This window comes from Saccopteryx bilineata, chromosome 3, assembly GCF_036850765.1.
Source record: "Saccopteryx bilineata isolate mSacBil1 chromosome 3, mSacBil1_pri_phased_curated, whole genome shotgun sequence".
NCBI classification, from domain to species: Eukaryota; Metazoa; Chordata; class Mammalia; order Chiroptera; family Emballonuridae; genus Saccopteryx; species Saccopteryx bilineata.
Genome location: NC_089492.1, coordinates 86,917,651 through 86,937,801, shown reverse-complemented (window position 1 = coordinate 86,937,801; position 20,151 = coordinate 86,917,651). Strand labels below are relative to the sequence as shown.

General features: G+C 48.3%; 1 protein-coding gene across 1 annotated transcript in view; it reads right to left on the bottom strand.

Moving 5' to 3' along the window:
• The window catches only part of PLB1 (phospholipase B1), a 121,358-nt gene that overhangs the window by 50,461 nt on the left and 50,746 nt on the right, over positions 1-20,151 (bottom strand). The window contains exons 18-28 of the mRNA XM_066266803.1: positions 20,038-20,096; positions 17,351-17,424; positions 15,615-15,658; positions 12,580-12,688; positions 9,337-9,388; positions 8,912-8,992; positions 5,099-5,164; positions 4,679-4,779; positions 2,587-2,668; positions 449-553; positions 251-346 (exon numbers count right to left, since the gene is read on the bottom strand). Coding sequence (XP_066122900.1) covers positions 251-346; positions 449-553; positions 2,587-2,668; positions 4,679-4,779; positions 5,099-5,164; positions 8,912-8,992; positions 9,337-9,388; positions 12,580-12,688; positions 15,615-15,658; positions 17,351-17,424; positions 20,038-20,096 — 869 coding nt within the window. The remainder of the gene's footprint in view (positions 1-250; positions 347-448; positions 554-2,586; positions 2,669-4,678; positions 4,780-5,098; positions 5,165-8,911; positions 8,993-9,336; positions 9,389-12,579; positions 12,689-15,614; positions 15,659-17,350; positions 17,425-20,037; positions 20,097-20,151) is intronic.

Genomic DNA, 20,151 nt, shown 5'->3' with positions numbered 1-20,151 from the left:
GGCAAGAATGGAAAGGTCGGGCTGTGGGTCAAGGCTGGGGAGGGAGGGAGGGAGGGAGGGAAGGAGAAAGGAAGGGAGGGAGGGAGGGAGGGAGAAAGGAAGGGAGGGAGGACAAAGGATACGGATTTAATATCATTGCTGCTCCAGGACTCACACAGCCTGAGTGATGGGCCTCTGATGTCCAGCAAAAGCTTCTGGAGTCTTTTTCTTATCAGAGAAAGGAAAATATTTCCTACCTCAGTCATCTTACCATATTGTTCCAGAGAGCACTGGCAGCATGGGCATGAGACTTGCTGCTGAAGTGGAAACAGTCAGGAGCGAAGAAAGAGCTATCAGGCAACCCGTCCTGGTCACGGGACAGACAAGAGGGGCTGTGTTATGAGATGTGTCAGGAACAGCTGGGCACTGTTGTGCCCCACCATTTATCCACGATGCTTGCTTTATTTACCGAGGTCTTTGGCATGTTCACTTTCTCGAAGAATGGCTGCACAACCACTGTAAAATCTTCCCTCGTGTCATATCGCCCACTCTCAACCAGCTGGTGTGTCCCGTCCTGCAGGAGGCAAACGGGACAGGGGTCAGGGGGCTCCCTGCACCTGCTCAGTCTGTGCAGTCTCTTTCTCTGCTATAGAGAGAATAAAACAGAGTCTGATCTTCGAGTGAAATCAATCTGCTGCAAAATCCAACTGACCAGGAGCCAGCTAGTGACATTTTAGATCAGCTTTTATCTCAACTCCTGTCCCCAAGCTCTGCTGCCATTACATATATTTGACCCAGGCTGTGAGGAAGGGAACGTAAGGAAAAACTGCAGTCCATCAGCTTGGTTCCCCCATCCTTTGTGTTCTTCTTTTCCAAGTGAAATGAGGGGAGATAGAGACAGACTCCCACATGTGCTCCAACTGGGATCTACCTGGCAACCCCAGTCTGGGGCCGATGCTCTGCCCATCTGGGGCCATGCTCACAATTGAGCTTTTTTTAGCACCTGGGGTGGAGGCTCATGGAGTCATCCTCAGTGCCTGGGCTAATGTGCTCGAACCAATTGAGTTATGGCTGCAGGAGGGGAGAGAGAGAGAGAGAGAGAGAGAGAGAGAGAGAGAGAGAGAGAGGGAGAGAAGGGGAAGGGGAGGGGTGGAGAAGCAGATGGTCACTTCTCCTGTGTGCCCTGACTAGGAACCAAACCCAGATTATCCACAACATGTCAGGCCAATGTTCTGCCACTGAGTCAACCATCTAGGCCTGCTTGATGCCTTTTTAAAGCTTCTGATTAAAAAGGAAGGGGGGGATACGTATTTAATTACATGCCTTGTTTGGATAATCCTTACATTTATTTTATTTCTGTCTTACATTTGTTCAGAAAGTCAAAGGTGAATCAACCACATCTAATACCTATTTATATCGCTTGTGTGCGGTGCATGTGCACACGCGGACTCCTGTGCCTGCACACTCCTTTTAGGCCCTCAGATCTGTCCAGGAGGGTAATGAAGCTGTTACTCTCCCAGTTCCCACTTGGGCTCAGGCCCAGGATGATGAATTAGCCCAGTTCTGGCTCCCATTCCTGCCAAACTGCCATCTCGCTGCTTGCCAGGTTCTCACCATTTGGGGCCAAAACCCTTGCTAGAGAAGGACGTCAGGGTTTGCATGCCAAGAACATTAGTGTGGGCACTTCCAAAGATACCATGCACTTGCTTTGCCCAGGGTCAGCCAGAAAGAGAGCCCCTACACTGGGAATGCATCAATTTTTACCTGCCAGGGGAGTTGCCTCATTATGGGCAGTGGCTTGAGTAAGGCAGAAGGTACAATGCCATTACCTAGCTATGTGCCTTTCTGCAAGATGCTGTCCATCTCTGGACCTCTATTTCCTCATCTGTCAATACAGGATGTTTGGCAAGACCTGCACCTTCCCTTAAATCCTTTCCAATGCTACTGGTTACACCATGGCTCAGCAACAATGGCTCACAGTGGTACCACGCATCTCTTAAGAAACAAAAGAAACCATATCTCGAATGTCTAGCACACAGTGGCACTGAGAGCAATGATCGTCTCCAGGGAGAATGATGGGAACCATAGCTTTTGTAGGAGGGAGGGAGGGAGCAGGTTCTGAGAGAGGGCACATGATGGCCTCAGGTAGCTGAGCCCTGAGCTTCTGATGGAGAAAAGCCTGAAATGAACAACCCACAGGATGTCTGGGGAACGCCTGCTCCCCCAGGACACTTGTTTCTCTGGGAGGGGAGGGCAGAGGGAACGCATGTTACTGCATGGAATCCTCCAGACTCTGTTGGGTGGAAAGGATTTCCCATCGAGAGTTGGAGGCTCATACACATTCCCCATGGACAACTGGAAATATTCGTTTGTGTGTAAGTTCAGGAGCTGAGACTTGATGATGTGTGTTCAGAGACTTGGTTCTATAGCTCGGTTCAAATAAATAAAATCGCAGCCCCTGCAGGTGTCTTTAAATCTGAAAACTGGTCAGAGGTAACCTTGTACCCAGTCATGGTCAAAATAATGTAGGTGTAGGATCATTTTCCAACCAGAGCAACCAAATCACACAGCAGTCCTGTGCAGCTGAGATGCCCCTTCCCGCCTCACCTGATACTTCTGGTTGACTTCGATGAGGGTGGCAAGTTCTGTTGAGTTATCATCAAACTTCAGGACACAGGGACACAGGTTCCTGCAGACCAAACAGACGAGAGGCCTCACCCCACCGAAATCACCATCTGAGTGCCTGATGCAGCAATGGCGGCTTGAGATTCAGACTCTGTTAAACCTGAGGCATCAGGGCTCCTGCTAATGGGGGCCCCAGCTGGCTAACCTGTCAACTGTGCCAGGTGAAGCTGAAGACAGTTTCCCAGACCTGGATTTGCTCGTGAAAATGAAATAGTTACTCCTTCTGACATCTGCACGAGTGATTGTTGTGGAGCGGAGCTACCTTCTGGTTATCTGAAGACTGCAGTACAGATAAGGCACACCTCCTTTTTGATAACAATAGTGACAACCAAAACAATGGCTAATGCATACGGAGTATTTATTGTGCCAAGAGTTTTATGTATATTATCCTGTTTAATCCTTTTCAGCTATTCTTGAAGTTGTAGTGACATTGACCCCATTTTACAGTTGAGAAAACTGAGGCTCAGTGTGGTTAAGTATTTTCTCAAGGTCACATGGATGCTAAGTGAAAGGGCTAGGACTTGAACTCAAGTCTGCCTGGTCTGAACTTGAGCTCTTAACCCCTGCTTAAACTGCCTCTGTCCGGTCTGGATGGCCATCTTGCAAATCTGGGTTTTGGTCCAGGGGGACGAGGCGATAATACTGTGGGTGACTCAGTGTAGACTTGGTGCCACCAAGGGAAGCACCACCACTGAGACAGAACAGCGGAGAGGCAGGGAGGACAGTGCCCTGGAGAGGTGGCGGGACAAGGTGACCTTGAGCCTGTCTGACCCACAGTCAGTGACTTGGCCATTTCAGATCTGAAAACAAACCTGGCAAATGTGGACTCTGAACCTTTAGCGTTAATTGTCTAAAAACCCTGCTGTGATCAGTAGCTCGAGATGGGGGTGAGCTGCTCTGGAGTGGAATGAACACACTGATCCCCTCGTGGCCCAGCCGCTAGAGAAAGAGGGAGCCAGGGGATGAGTCAGCAGCTTTAAATAGCACGCCTGCCACCAGCTGCGTCATAGGCTAGAGTCATCCAGTCGCCATCCCCTGCTCTCAGTGCCCTCGGGCTCCCGGGGGGCTTGTGCAGTCTGGGCACGCAGGTGAGGCTTGGCATGGAACTTCAGGAGAGCAGCTAAGATACTCCTACATTCCAAAGAGCAAGGCTCTTGTGAATTATTCATTTAGCCATTCAGCCAATAGCCGCTGAGCCCCTATGCTGTGCTAGCAGTGACTCAGACCACAGAGTCCAGGGCTGCAGGAGAGAGGCACATGAATAACTGCCATGTGACGTGCTGGGCGGGGGGGGGCAGGGGACGGCGGTACAGAGCTGGGGAGAGGGAATGGGGAGCCGGCCGCAGCCACCGTGACGTCAGCTAGCGGTCCAGAGGCGGCCGTATGAGAAGCAATGCTGTGTGAAAGGGCATTGCTGTGGTTAGAAGGGTATCTCCTTCCTGAGGGTCGTGGGGATGTGGAATACTAGAGAGAGAGCCACCTTTATTTGGCTCTGGAGACTAGGGATGAAGAAGGCCTCCCTGGGGCCTCCCCAGGACCAGGGCCCTCTGTTAGCCCAGGAAGACTCTGTCCTCTGGGCCTCCTGGTTCTAATTTGATCATCCTCTTCTTTATCGAGTGACAATAGCCCTGCATTTGTGAATGCCCAGCCTGGAGCACCATGCCAAACAGAGGCGCCCTCTGTCCTAGAGATGGGCCGCCAGAAGGGGGAGAAGCTCTGAATACTGATCCTGGCCCCCTCCATTCCTCATGCTTGACTCTCCCCGCCCTGGAGGACTGAAGGGTGTCCTGAGTTTCTGTGACAACAGAAGCATGTTTGGGTTGAAATGCACACTCCGAGGGCAGCTGCGGTCTACACTGGGGACGCAAAGGTGTCCTCCATTAAACCCTGTCAGATTAGGAAATGGGGGTGGTCTCAGTACTCCTCACACTCTGCCCTTGGGTTTGCTAACTCATCAGAGTCACTTTCTGCTAAGGGCCCTATGGCCCTTTCGGGAAGAGGGGGCGAGGCTCACCTGAGGATCATCCTCGGGCAGCTGACTTTCTTCTCCTGGAACAGCTCCCTCAGGCTAGCGATCTCCAGTACCATCACCAGGTTCACAAACGCCCGAGGAACCTGAGCAAAGGCAAGCTCAGTCCCCCGAAGGATCGAAGGATCGAGGCTGGGCAGTGCCTCCTGTTGGGCATTAGGCCGGTGGCCCTCCATCTGGCCCATCCACTTCTTCCATCCCTGCCTCCCCGCCCAACTCCCCATCAGCACCCATGTGTTCAGGCTGCTGGGACCAGGACTGACAGCCTGGTCATGCTGGTCTCCAGGTAACAGGGACCTGATAGTGAGGTCTCAGCCAGAAGCTAGAGCCATCTCCAGGCGAGGTCTGAGGCCCAAGGAGAACTGTGATCGAGCTGCCAGAGGCCATGTGACCCAGCTCCTATACCTCAGCATGGAGGATGTCCAGAGCCTTCCTGATGTTGTCTGTGAAGTTCTGGGGAGAATAGCGGACCTGCAGGAAGAGGAAATGTCTAATACCATTTGTCACCCAGTCTCTATGCAGGCCAGGGCCACTTCTTCTTTTGGGTCCCCTCCTTCCTGTACGTCAGCCAGAAGGGGCAACATCTAAACCTGGGTTTGCCTTGGTGCCTCCCACCTCCATACCAACCCACAGCTCTCAAGACTTACCATGGCAGTGACCCCTTCCTACCATGGGAAACACCCTTTCTCCTGCGCGGAGCTATGAAAAGCTCTGGACTCACTGCCTATCAGCTAGATGTAGAGCCTTCACTGAGGCATCTGGGTTCCCTCTAGAGTGGGGTGTTGGAGCAGAGGACCTCTAAGATCTCTTGCAGCTTGAACATCCTCTGGTCCTATGCCTTGATTTCTTCTGCTTAGAGCCTCAACTGTCTGGGAACCCACAGCCCAATCATATCACTTGAGGAGAAATGGAGGGGAAGAGTGTCCTGTGAAACCCCTCTCCTAAGAACAAACACATTGTAATGGTTATTTCTCTTGATTTTCATACTTGTGGTTTTTAAACTTTTTAAAAGCAGTGGAACCCTTTCTCTGAATGAAATCTATCCAAGAACCCTGCTCTACCAGACGAATTAAAGTTGCAAGAAAGTGGGGACAGGCTCATGAGGCCCCCCTCCCCACCTGCCCCAGCAGCCCCCGGCTCCACTGGGGGCTCCTCACATCACAGCTTGAAAATCCTGACCCTGGTGACTTTGTTGTCTGGAAAGGAGGGATCTGGGGCAGGGGCAGGGCAGGTGCTCCAGGTCACAACAAGATGCATCACTTCTTAAATTCTGCTCAGCTGGTTCCTTTTCTGCCTGACAAACATCCCAGACTTCAAGTCCCAGTCAGAGTCTCCTACTCTGTAAACTTCTGATACTCCTCCCATGCCCACGCCCAATTCCCATGGCAATTCTGACTTCAGACCTCTGTGGGCATCACTGGAACCACACGATGGGGTTTTTCTCATCATGTTATGGTGGTCTGTGTCCCCCTGCCCTGATAGTGTGTGTTTCTTGAGGACAGAGCCTGCATTTCACATGTCTGCTTAGCCCCTAGTACAATGCCTGGCATACAATACGTGCCCAGCAACTGATACCAGAAATAAAAGGTGTCCTGTTCATCAGAAAACACCATAAACAAAACTAAATGGAAGACAACAAATAGGCAACATAGTTGACAAAGGGTCAGTATACTTAATACAAGGGTTTTTTTATAAGTCAATAATAAGAAGATAAATAACTTAATAGAAAATGGCCAGTGGGCATAATGTAGAATTTATCAAAAGGAGAAATTTAAACAAAGAAAATCAAAGTTTATCTCTACCTAGTAAGTAAATAAATGCAAAATTTAAAAACAAAATATAATTTTATCATTTATCAGATTAGTAGTTATTAACTGATAATATACATTGTCAGCTTGAGTGAGGAAATAGGCATAATTGGTATAAGCATCCTGGGAGCAATTTGGCAATGTATATCCAAAGCATTAAAAATGTGCAGAGTCACCAAAAAATAAGATGGATAGACAGATATGTGCTACGATAGCACAGTATTAACAACTGTAAAATCTAGGGGGAGGTATATGGGCACTTACTACACAAGTCTTAAATTTCTCAGTATGTTTGGAAATTTTTATAATAAAAGACTAGGGGAAGAATATGTATCTTTTTACTTATAAAGCTTACTACCTAGAATACAGACAAGAAAAAAATTGTGGATGTACACAGAGATGGTTGTTTATTCTGGTATTTATTTATAATAAGCATAATTAGAAGTAATGTAAGCTAAGTACCCAATAATTGGGAACAGTTAATTAAGTTATGACCATATAGCCATTAAGAATTATGTTAACATAAAAATAAATATTGATAAAAGAATATTTTCCCAATGTGTTGCTATTGAAAAACAGCAGGTTACCAAAAGATATTTTTGAGATAATACCATTTTTAGAAAATAATAAAGCATTTTCTCCACATTTACAGAAAATGCTAGACAATGGCATTACAGGATGTTGTAATTATGTTACAGAGAATTTTTTTTTTAAGTGGCAGGAGGGGAGATAGACAGACTCCCACATGCACTCTGACCAGAATCCACCTGGCAACTCCAGTTTGGGGCCAATGCTCAAACCCAATGGCCGGCAAACTCATTAGTCAACAGAGCCAAATATCAACAGTACAACGATTAAAATTTCTTTTGAGAGCCATTTTTTTAAACTTAAACTATATAGGTAGGTACACTGTCATTAACTTAATTAGGGTACTCCTAAGCTGGCCTTTGCGCCCGCCCGCACGTGGTATTTTGTGGAAGAGCCACACTCAAGGGGCCAAAGAGCTGCATGTGGCTCACGAGCTGCAGTTTGCCGATCACTGCTCAAACCAATTGAGCCACTGGCTGTGAGAGGGGAAGAGAGAGAGAAGAGGGAGAGGGAGGGGAAGAGGAGCAATGGTTGCTTCTAATGTGTGCCCTGACCAGGATCAAACCCATGATGTCCACACTCTGGGCTGACAATTTACCCATTGAACAAACCTGCCAGGGCCTAGAGAATATTTTTTTCTCTGTACTTGGTATTTCTTATGTGTATTGCTTGCACAATTAAAAAGCAAACAAAAGAACTATTAGCCAGATTGGGTGGTGGTGCAGTGGATAAAGTGTCGACCTGGGATGCAGAGAACCCATTAAGCACAGACTCATCCGACTTGAGTGTGGGGTTGCCAGCTTGAGTGTGGGATCATAGACATGCTCCAAGGTTGCTGGCTTGAGCCCAAAGGTCACTAGCTTGAAGCCTAAAGTCACTGGTGTGAGCCCAAGGTCACTGGCTTGAGCGAAGGGCTCAGCTGGAGCCCCCTGGTCAAGGCACATATGAGAAAGCAATCAATGAACAACTAAGGTATCGTGACAAAGAATTGATGCTTCTCATCTCTCTCTCTTCCTGTCTGGCTGTCCCTGTCTGTCCCTCTCTCTGTTTCTGTCTCTCTTGCTAATAATAATAATAATAATAATAATAATAGAGTCAGCTCAATTGAATGTAGAAAAGGCATGCCCAGCATTAGGCAGAAGTCATGAGATGGATGATCTTAACACAAAGAAACAGTAATTTACACCTACTCAGAATACTAGTTAGAGCTACCTAGCATATGAAAGGGCTGCTCATCACTGGAAGTGTCTAACAACTGGATTCTGTGACAGGCATTTCTGCTGTGGGTGGAGACTGATCTGGATGGTTTGTGGGGTGTCTTCCAGCTCAGAGAATCGGGGAGTCCAGGAAGAAGCACCGCACACACCCATGGGGTAGCAGCCTGGCTCTTGGGTTTCCTGTCCACCCAGAATGACTGGGCATCTGAACTTTGTCTAAGTGCCTGCGTTAGGAAATCAACTCTCCCACACAGTAACAGCACGGAGGTGGAGACGGTGAGGGAGTTCAATACTGGAGAAAGGAGCTGACTTGCAATGACCTATGAGGATATGCCTGATTTTTGAGATCACTGGAATGTTATCCTGGTTTCTAGAATGATCTATCAGCTCTCTTGATAGAAAATCTCATCATGTTTCATCTCATCAGCAGGCCTGCTCGTCCTGTGGAATCTCTTCCTGGAGATGAATGCCCCCTAGGTCTCGGGCTAATCCCGGGGTGGACCGATGCAGACCACAAGCCGCGAGTCCCAACCCAGCTGCACTGCTCTGGGGCCTGCAGGGAAAACCTTCTTGGGGGAAGTCTCAAATTAGGGCCTGGGACCTACCGGGTCATTGCAGGAATCACAGAGGTCGTTGCCGCCTATAAACAGGGTTATTATCTTCCAATCTTCCTGAAAATTTATCTTCTGAAATGAATAGAAAACAAGCAAGTAAATGCCTTACCCCAGAGTCAAGTCGTGGAAAATACAAAGTGCTGAACACTGGCAGGGATGAGTCCTTACGTAGCACAGAGTTTAGAGCACATTAACATTTTCTGTTCTTTGGTTTGGGGGTCCTGGGGTCATAGGTCACAGGTCATTGGTGCTAAATCATTGGCTGTTTTTTTGTTTTTTTTTTAAGGTGGACTCCCTGGACTTCCTTGGCCCTGTCCTCTCCCAGAGCTGTCTGTCTCCATGGAGTTCTCCTGCCCAGTTCCCGTTCCTGGGAGTCCCGCCGCAAGCAGTCCCAGGCGGTGCCCCCTCAGACTCACCGTGTGGTTCTTCATCAGGCCGACCAGCCTCCTGGCCTGAACAGGAAGATCCCTGCGGGCAGGCACAGGAAGAAGTCATGGGAGGAGCCGGGACTGGGACCCAGGGCTGGGAGGGGACTTAGCAGAGAGAACGGAATAAAACTTGTAGCAGGAGAGTCGGACTGAAGGCCATGCTCCGGTCACAGAGCTGGGGCGGGTGGGAGTCCTGTCTGTACTCTGGGGAGAGAGCACTCCACATACGCGGTGACTGCTAGTGCAACGGTTTCCTGATTGGCATAATGATTACATACTTTTCTTTCTGTCCCAAGCCAAGCTCATTCAGGGCAGACAGAAGGCTGCACGTGAATGTCTCATGTCATGCACAGCTCATGCCGTGACCTCACCCTCAAGGTGACATAGTTGAGTCAGACACACCTGGGTTTGATATTTAGTTACATCTTGCTAACTGCAGAAATGTGACTTAAGTTTCCAGTCCAGAAAGTCTGCAGATGGGGAGACGAAGCCTGTGGAGTGAGAGCCCTTACTGTGCCCAACACATGGGTTTGAATCCTGATCCCAGCACCGGCCAGCTCTGAGACCCCAGCCAGGTAATTCACTTCACCAACCCTCAGCCTTTCCCTTTGTAAAATGGGGGTGGCAAGCATACCTTTGTCACAGAGTTAGTTGTTGGGCAGATTAAATAAAGTGCCCATAAAGAACTTAGAACAGCACATGCTAGCTATCCATATTATACATACTCCATTTAAGTATTTGTACCACCATCGCTATTATCTTCAATAGAGTCCTGGGCACAGAGCCTACCAGGAAACACTAGCCACCATCCTCCTCCATTCTTAACTATTAGCCTGGCTGGCCTGGTTTTAGTCCCAGTAGACAAGGTATCAGTGAACCTGGGTAGTAATTCTGGGTTAGCCATGTAACTTCTTTGAGCCTCAGTTTCCTCGTCTGTACATCTGAAGTTATCAGAGCAGCAGCTCTTTCTATGGACCAGAGTTTTGGGATGATTCACCGACCTCTCTGAGCCTCAGTAACACCATTAGGAAAACATGGGTGTCTGATGCTCTGCTTTGTCTGTCTCACAGTTACTGAGTGGAACACAGGGAATAAGAGAAACAAAGGTACTTTGTAACTTGTGCACTGCTGAGCATGTAGGAGGGCTTCCTATCAAACCGGGGCTAAAGCCTGCAAGGCACAAAGCCAACTGACCATGTGGTTGAGTTGATGCATCTGTTCAGGCCACTTTGCCTCTTTGTGCTATAGTTTCTGCAATACAGGAATAACAATCTCTCCCTCTTACCCACAACTCAGAACGTGCTTGGACAAATGGATTACTTGCATGAAAGAGCTGAAGGCTCCCAGGAAAGCTGAGAAGAAATCCAGGGCCATGTGAATCACACTCCGTTCGGTTACTTTTATGACTAAGGTTTCCTTCTAAGCTGCCTTCCTGACATAGTCACTCTTAGACCTGCCTCTCCCCTTAACACCTCCAGCTGGCATGTGCTTAGAAAAAAAGCAAAATTATGGTAATATTAAAGTAAGCCTACAATTTAAAGCAGTAAATTGGTAGCCTTTCACCCCTCCCCCACCAAAAGGAAAACAAAGCCGTAGAATTCATTCCAAACCCTACTGGATTTTGTAGGATCTCTGCTCTGGAAAATTGGTCCCCTTTCCTGTCATAAACACGAGAGTTACTTGGGTGGCTCACAGATTCAGGGTGTTGAGAGCTGAGGGAGTGGAGTAAGGGAATCTAAGAACCAAGACACAGGAATCCCTAGGAACTACATGCTAGCATTAAATTTGTGATTGTTCTGGAAGGAGAATAGGATTAAGAACCAGAAAGGATCTGGTTCCTTTCCTAGATAGGGAGTGGCATTCACTTATTCTCTGACCAGGCAGCAAACCCAGTGGAGTGCTCAAGTCTCTGGGACCTTGGAGAGAAATGGAGCTGTAGGACCCAGGGAAGCCAACCACGCTCTTGGGACTCTGCCATTCAGTGCCCATGAACCACAAGACCAGGGGTCCCCAAACTTTTTACACAGGGGGCCAGTTCACTGTCCCTCAGACTGTTGGAGGGTCGGACTATAAAAAAACCTATGAACAAATCCCTATGTACACTGCACATATCTTATTTTAAAGTAAAAAAACAAAACAGGAACAAATACAATATTTAAAATAAAGAACAAGTAAATTTAAATCAACAAACTGACCAGTATTTCAATGGGAACTATGGGCCTGCTTTTGGCTAATGAGATGGTCAATGTCCGGTTCCATATTTGTCACTGCTAGCCGTAACAAGTGATATGACGTGTTTCCGGAGCCGTGACACGTGAGTCCTACGTCACCGGAAGTAGTACTGTACGTGAGCGATGCCGCACTTTGCAGCGCCACCACATACAGTACTCCAGGAGCACAGGATGCGGATGCAGATGCCTTCTGTGCTCCTCTCACTGACCAGCAATGAAAGAGGTGTCCCTTCCAGAAGTGCGGCAGGGGCTGGATAAACAGCCTTAGGGGGCGACATGCAGCCCGCGGGCCGTAGTCTGGGGACCCCTGCACAAGACAGCGGTTCCCTTGTTCACTAACAGGTTTCCCAGGCGGGTCTTACATCCCTGCTGCACTGTTGCTAGGACCACCATCCTGACCCAACATGTCTGTGCCATTTAGAGCTCCCCAGAACTTCTACACTCAACATGGCACTGAGCCTCACAACCGCCCCGGGAGGGTTCACAGCCAGCCCATATCTTAGGGTAAGGTTTAGCGAGGCCGGGCAGGGGTGGGCGGTAGGGAAGAGGGGAGCCAGGACTCAGCTCAGGGGACCAGTGCTCTTCTCCTGATCCAGGAAGGATGCAAAGTCAAGAGCCTGAAAAAGCTGCCCCAAAAGCATGTCTGAGGAAGGGAATGAGACGATATGAAAGATAAAGATGAGCAGAAAATACAAGCTGAGTCTCAGAGCCAGCCCTCCCCTCTTACGACCACTGCCTTACGTGGATGTGAGATTCATGATGAGAAAAAGGAATTTGCTCAAAGTGTATACCTGGCATCAGAGTCAACTGGGACTAGTTCCTGGGGTGGAGTTAAGGGTGGGCTAGCAGCTTTCCATGCCCCACAGCCAGGGACACCCCCGAGAGAGACCCTTCCCCGGACCAAAGCCTCTAGCTGTCGGCCACACAGCTGAATCTAGGCTGAGCCCCCGACCAGGTCCCCAGAAGACCTGTGCTGTCACCCCAGGGCTCCCCTGCTCACCCAGCGCAGTCTCCAGCCACAGCCTGGTTTAGGAAGGCTCCGGGACTGTTTTCTTTCCCCGTGCCAAGAGAGAAGCCCTTCAGGGATGGGTTGAATTCCCGGAGCATGTCTGGAAATACAATGAAGAGACATGCTTAGTACAACCCAGAGCAATGTGCGAATCCTTTTACTAAACACTCGTGGGTACTGAGGACCAAGCAGTGCCCCACCCACCGCCCTTTTCCTTACTATTCACTCAGCATGGGAAGAAATGTTCAGTAGGACATTTTCCTTGTTTCCCTTAATGCAGAATAACTACTGAGATAATTCATGCACCATAACATTCAACATTTTAAAGTATACGGTTCAATAGCTTCAGTATATGCAGACAGTTGTGCATCCATTACCACAGTCGACCTCAGAACATTTTCATCACCCCAGAAGAAAACCCCGTACCAGCCCCCCCCCATTCCCTCTAACCCATGGCAACCTTGAGTCTATTTTATTTCTATATAAACGTAGTTATTCTGGACACTTCATACAAAAGGAATCATACAATACAGTATGTTTTGCATCTGGCTTCCTCCACTCAGCATAATGTTTTCAATGTTCACCCATGTTAGCAGGTGTCAGCACTGCATTCCTATTTATGGCCAGATAATATCCTATTGTACAGACAGACCACAGTTTATTTATCCATTCACCAGTTGAAGGACACTTGGACTATTCTCACCGTTCTGGCTATTATAAATAATGCAGCTATACACATTTATGTATGAGTGTTGTGTGGATTTCTCTCCAGTTTATAACTAGGAGTAGACTTGCTGGATCCTCTGTTTAACCTTCTGAATAACTTTTAGACCTATTTCCAATGCAACTGTATGATTTGATTTGATTTTTAATCTACTGGGGTGATATTGATTAAGAAAACTTTATAGGTTTCAGGTGTACAATTCTATAGTCCATCATCTGTATATTGCACTGTGTGCTCACCGCCCCAAGTCAAGTCTCCTTCCATCACCGTTTACCCCCCTTCACCCTCTCCTGTCTGCCCTTCAGCGATTTTCCTCTTGTAATCATCATACTGCTGTCTGTGTCTATGAGTTTTTTCTCTGCTTACTATTTCATGTTTCCATCAGCAGCAAATGAGGGTTTCAATTTCTGTACATCTTAATACTTGTCTTTTTATTATAACCACTCTTGTAAATGTAAAATGGCATCCCATTGTGGTTTGATAGTTAATGATATTGAGTATCATTTCAGGTGCTTATTGGCCATTTGTATACTTTTTTGTTTTGTACCCTTTGCCCATTTAAAAAAAATTGTGGTAAAATACTTATAATAAAATTTACCATATTAACCATTTTTAAGTGTAGTGTAGTGGTACAATTTTTAAATTGGGTTGTCTTTTTATTGCTGAGTAATAGTTCTTTATATTTTCCAGATACAAGTTTCTTATCAAGTACATAATTGGCAATTATTTTCTCTACTCCTTGGTTGTCTTTTACTTTCTTTGGAAAGCACTTTCTTCTTGTTTTTCCTTTGAAACACTAAAGTGTTTAATTTTGTCTAATATATCTCTTTTTTCTTTTTTGTCACTTGTGCTTTTGGTGTCATATGTAAGAAGGCTTTGTTTAACCTAATGTCATGAAGATCTGCTCCTCTGTTTTCTTCTAAGAGTTTTAGCTCTTCCATTTAGGTCTATGTTTTGATTTGAGTTGATTTTTGTATATGGTTTGAGGTAGGGATCCAATTTCATTCTTTGTAGGTAGCTGCCTGGTTGTCCCAGTACCATTTATTGAAAAGACAATTCTTTCCCCATTGAATGGTCTTAACATAGGCTAAATGTGTCCAGACATCTGAGGGGCAACATTGCCTCAATCCTTTGTAAGTCACTTTGATGAGAGATCTTGAGCCTGTTGGTTTTTAATTATGTTACCCATGCTAACAGCATGAGAATCGGAGAGCCCAGCAAGCTGTTATACAGGCTGGGCCAGGTCCTAGCCAGTCAATCCCACTTACAAAAGCAACCCGCACCATCTCCAAGCAGTAGGGGAGTTTATTTATAGCTCTTGTGTGTAGACCTAGAGATAAAGAAGACAGGGAATACTTGTGCCACAGAGTTGTACCTACTTAAATTCAACAGGATTTGCAAATAGCAAAACAGATAACAAATGTGAAGTCCAATCAGCTCTGCCTATGTAGAGATGAAGCAATCCTTATCATCAAATTCTTAGTGACTTAAAGCTCAAATAACTTCCTAGTCTCTAAAGATATATTACACAGGGATAATTACAAGAAGAGTAAATGAAAATGGGCCCAATGAAATTCCTCTTCAGGTATAATTATTAGCTATAAGATTTTAAAGGGAAAGAATTAAATTTTAACATTTATTGCATGTATCTTTAAGAATAAGCACAGTGATGTCTACGGATTAAGGACAATACAAAGATGAAAAAGACAAGGTTTTCAGAGAATGTTGTCAGGCTTTAAAAAAAATCAGTCCAAGCAGGTTGTTGGTGAAATAATTTAAAGAAAACTTCAGGCTCCCAATGTGACTGTTTTTGCACAGCCTGAGCAAGGTAACTTCACCTTTACTGCTGCAATAACAGTGTTTCCTAAAGCGGCGCGCAGGAATTCACTGTCTCTGCACTCAGTGGTGCCTAATGCCGCCCAAGCCGCGACCAACGCTTCTCAAACAGGCATAGCCCAGATGGCTTTCCTTTCTTTCTTAAATCATTTCTTAATAATGATTTGCACTAAGGATTGGCCTGAGATCTTTATCTCTTATTCTCTTCTTTAGACAAATACAATTTTTAAAATATAAAAGAGAAAAGAAAAGAAAAAGAAAATCTCCCTCCCAGGCTTTTATCACTCAAGAAGCAAAGCAGGGAGACCACATCGGGGAAGCAGCGCCCCCTGCCGAATGCGGCTGTCTCTTGCCTCCCGGTACCCTGCTAAGCTCGAGGCCTCCGCCAGGGGGAGCTGCAGATACGCGCACAGTGACTGCGAGCCCGTCCCCCACCCCACCCCACCCCCAGGGAGGGTGTACTCACTGGCCAGGGTGGTGACGCTGCTGAGGTTCCCATCTCCGCCGACGCTGTGTTGTGGGAACAAAAAAGAGAATGAGGTTGAAAATGCCAGCGATGCAGAAACACCTCAGACACTACTGACACAGACCTTTCTCCTGAGAAACACCCTGGGGGCTTGCAGCCTGCCTTTTACTTAGGATTGCAGTAAAAATTCTTGAGAAACAAGCCAGAATGCAGCAACTCCTCTCCCCTCAAACCTGAACATCCAAACCAGAAATGGTCATGGCTGACTTTGCTTATGTTTAACTTTGAGTGTTGACACTGGGGCAGGCTTCCCCCACTTCCAGAGGGCAAGTGGCCTTCCTTGTACGCAGAGTCCGGCCTTGCCCCACCAACCACGGCAGCTGTGCGTTGCTATTATTACTGAAAACACAGTAAAAGGGCTTGCTCTCATCGTTCCTTTCCTCTTCGGCTTGGGCAGACCTGTCTTCCAAGGGTGTCTTCTACAGAGCAACCCATCTTCCAAGCCACTTCTACAAGTCCAAGGAAATCCAAATCGGATGGGTTTCTAGGCATGAAAACATGCAACATTCCAGAGTTTATTGGATTCCCTGCTTTTCCATATCCCTTCATTCTCTGCCAAACACGTCTGGGAACATTTAAAAGGTTCTCCAAGTGGTCAGGGTTGAACTCTGCAGCATCACAAGGGAAGATGCCAATGATTCGACTCCTCTGGTGCCCGAGATGCCAGGTCCCAGGCTGAGGGACCACCGCCCCTGCCCCCTCATGCGTTCCACGCTCAGAGGTCTGAGTCCTGCTCGCTTCAGCTTGGGGAAGCCTGGATCTGTTTACAGCCTGAGCAGGAACAAGCCTGCAGGAAGCAATACACAATGGAGGATGCCACCACGTTAGGTGTCAGCAACCACCTACTCTACCTCTTGATCTTTTACCAACTGGCTGTGTGACCCTGGACAAGTTACTTGCCTTTTCTGAGCTTGCTTCCTCATCTGTATACCGAAGGCCCTTTAATAATGATGCCAGCTGCCATTTGTACCTACTTTGTGCCAAGGCACTGTGTTGGGGTGCTTAAATTCTCTCTAACCCTCACAACAGTACTCCTGCAGTATAATTATCCCTACATCAAAGATGAGGAGACAAGCTCAGAGAGGTTAAGTAACTTGCCCAAAGTTGCACAGAACTGGGCAGCCAGGGTTCAGACACAACTCTGGTGCCAAGGCCACTGCCTCCTTCCAAGACTACTTCCCAGAGGAATAAATGGAGGCTAGAGAAGCTTTTCCAACTCAAATGTTTATGTAGTTTCTCCCCCAGACTCCGCCTTGTCCCAGCGCCTGTTCTGGGAAGTGCAGTGGTCTGGGGAAACTGATAAAAACCTTCTTCAAATTAAGCCTAGAAGTTTCTCATGGAAACTACTAGGTGGTGCCTGACCTGTGGTGGTGCAGTGGATAAAGCGTTGACCTGGAATGCTGAGGTCACTGGTTCGAAACCCTGGGCTTGCCTGGGTTTCGAAGGCACATAGGGCAAGCAACAAACAACTAAAGTGAAGTAACTATGAGTTGATACTTCTTGCTCCCCTCCCCCTCTTCTCTCTGTAAAATCAATAAGTAAATCTTAAAAAAAAAAAAAAAAAGGTATTAGGTGGCTCATTCCTCTGCTGGAAGAATGTTTTTCTATGATGAGCAGGGGTCCTCCCAGCCCTGCCAGGAAGGGGTCTTCAGGGCCTACCCACCCCCCTCACTCACCTCCAGGATAAGCCTCGATACTGGGTCAAGACGTCCAGGATGTCCCCGGGCTTGGACCCGGCCCCATTACCAGCCTGAGAGGGAGCAACAAGTGGTGAGTTTCCCTGCCAGCTGGCCAGAGGTCCGCACCTTGTCCTGGCCGGATCCCCTGGGGCCCTCTAGGATCCAGAGTCTGGACTGCACCCTTTCCAGAGGTGAGTGACAGCCCCTGCTGGGAGTCCTGGCCTGTCCCCAGCTCAGCCTCACCCTGAGAAACCTGCCAGAACCAAGGTCGAGTGACACCAGTATAGCAAAAGTGTTCTGAAAAACTAGACTGCAGTGTCCATTTTCCAAAAGGACACATTCTGGGGTCCTGGTTTCTTAATTTTAAAAAAGTTGTGAAGTCTGTCATAATAGAAAGTGTAGTGCAGTTCTATTATATCACTATGTCTGCACATGGACATTTACAAAGTAGCCATCAAATGAATGCCTTGTACCTACCCCTCAGCTGACCAAAAACCAGGGTCTTTTCAAGCCACAGTCTGGACCGGGGTCAGGAACCTTTCTGGCTGAGAGAGCCATGAACACTACATATTTTAAAATGTAATTCCATGAGAGCCATACAATGACCTGTGTACGTTATGCATTATCCAATAAAAATTTGGTGTTGTCCCGGAGGACAGCTGTGATTGGCTCCAGCCACCCGCAACCATGAACATGAGCGGTAGGAAATGAATGGATTGTAATATTGAGAATGTTTTATATTTTTAACATTACTATTTTTTAATTAAAGATTTGTCTGCGAGCCAGATGCAGCCATCAAAAGAGCCACATCTGGCTCACGAGCCATAGGTTCCCAACCCCTGGTCTGGACCCTCTCTGCGGGTGCATGGGCCTTGCCTAAAGGCTGTTATTTCAGAGCAGGACCGTGCCAAACAGCACACGAAGGCTGGCCTCCCAGGCAGCCTGGGGAGGAGGATGGGCCTCCCTGAGAGCCCCCAGTCCACCCCTTGCCCCAGGGGTGTGATCCCTGCTCTGGGGCACAATTCCTCTGGCCCCAGCCAGGTGTGTCATACTCAAAGTGCTGCCACCCCAGGAAATCCCAAACAGCTGTGCTGATCCTTGATGACTTCTTACTCCCAGCGCATCTTCAAGGAGCCCAGGGGCGGGGGGGGGGGGGGGCGTGGGCACAGGTGAAATCGGGCCACACCTGGCAGTGGTGGGGGGTAAGCAGCGCTAACAGCCACCTGCCTGTCCTTCCCCGAGGGGGTGGGTATGAGCAGTAGGGACTTTGGGGTGAAGAGTCACTGAGGGGTCAGGGAGGAGACAGCTACAATACAAGGCCAGAATTCTGAGTCAGGACCCATGAGTTCTGGGCCTGGTCTAGCACTTACAAGCTGTGTGGCCCTGGACACAGACTTTGTCTCCCCCAACTCCACCTTCTTTATGGTTTAAGTTTAAGGAGAGTTGGACTTCACGGGTTTTGTTGAGGAAATTGAGTGAGATGATATCAATGTGAATAGGCCGCAGATGTGAAGGTGTGAGCTGGGTTTGGGGGGAAATTCAGCTGGAGGCCCTGGATGCTACTGAGCAGCAGCTAGACTCCTCTGTGATGAGTCACTATTGCAGGGAAGCTTCTGTCTGGAAACCTCTGGGACCCCATCCAGGCTCTCTAAGGGCCTGACTTGGCTTTTCAAAGATAGCTCTTTGTACGGCTTGGGGTGTCACAAGGGAGAGGCTGAGAGGCAGGCCAGGATCATTTTTAGGAGCTCTGACTCTCCTCCTGACCCGTTTTCTCACATATAAACCCCCCCACGTCCTATCAGCACCTGCTCCTGTCTCATTATCTCCTGGCCCCTCTCTGAACTTCCCGACATGCAGACAAAGCAGCAGGTCTTTGAAGGAGTGCTACCCCATGGGTGGGAGACCTAGTCCCCTTCTGCTGCATGACTTGGGCTGGGTCACTTCCGTCATAGCTTCTTGCTCTGGGGTCCCTGCTTCCCACTCTGTCCTGTGTTCTAGCAGTTCCGGCATCGGGAGAGAAATGAGGAGTTTAGAGTGAAGGTGGGAAGACGAGATGGGCAAGGAATGCTGGATTCCAGGGAGGGCGGGATGCTGAGGACTGGAGAGCAGGACCCGGACGGCAACATGGCAACAGTTATGAGCTAGGAGTGAGGCCCTGGCCGGTTGGCTCAGCGGTAGAGCATCGGCCTGGCGTGCGGGGGACCCGGGTTCGATTCCCGGCCAGGGCACATAGGAGAAGTGCCCATTTGCTTCTCCACCCCCCCCCCCCCTTCCTCTCTGTCTCTCTCTTCCCCTCCTGCAGCCAAGGCTCCAATGGAGCAAAGATGGCCCGGGCGCTGGGGATGGCTCCTTGGCCTCTGCCCCACGTGCTAGAGTGGCTCTGGTCGCAGCAGAGTGACGCCCCGGAGGGGCAGAGTGACGCCCCGGAGGGGCAGAACATCACCCCCTGGTGGGCAGAGCGTCGCCCCTGGTGGGCGTGCCGGGTGGATCCCAGTCAGGCGCATGCGGGAGTCTGTCTGACTGTCTCTCCCTGTTTCCAGCTTCGGAAAAATGCAAAATAAAATAAAATAAAATAAAAATGCAAAAAAAAAAAAGAGCTAGGAGTGAGGTTTTCCCTTCCCCGGTTCTCAGTGCACCCAGATCAGCTACCCCCACCCCTTCCTCCCACACTCAGGGTAACTCACCGTGAGAGAGTCGCCCAGGGCTGCGATCACCTTGATGTCCGCCACCTTCAGCCTGTGGACTGAGAAACAAGCAGAAGTGAATGGAGGATCGGGGTTTCTACCTCTTCTGAAAAC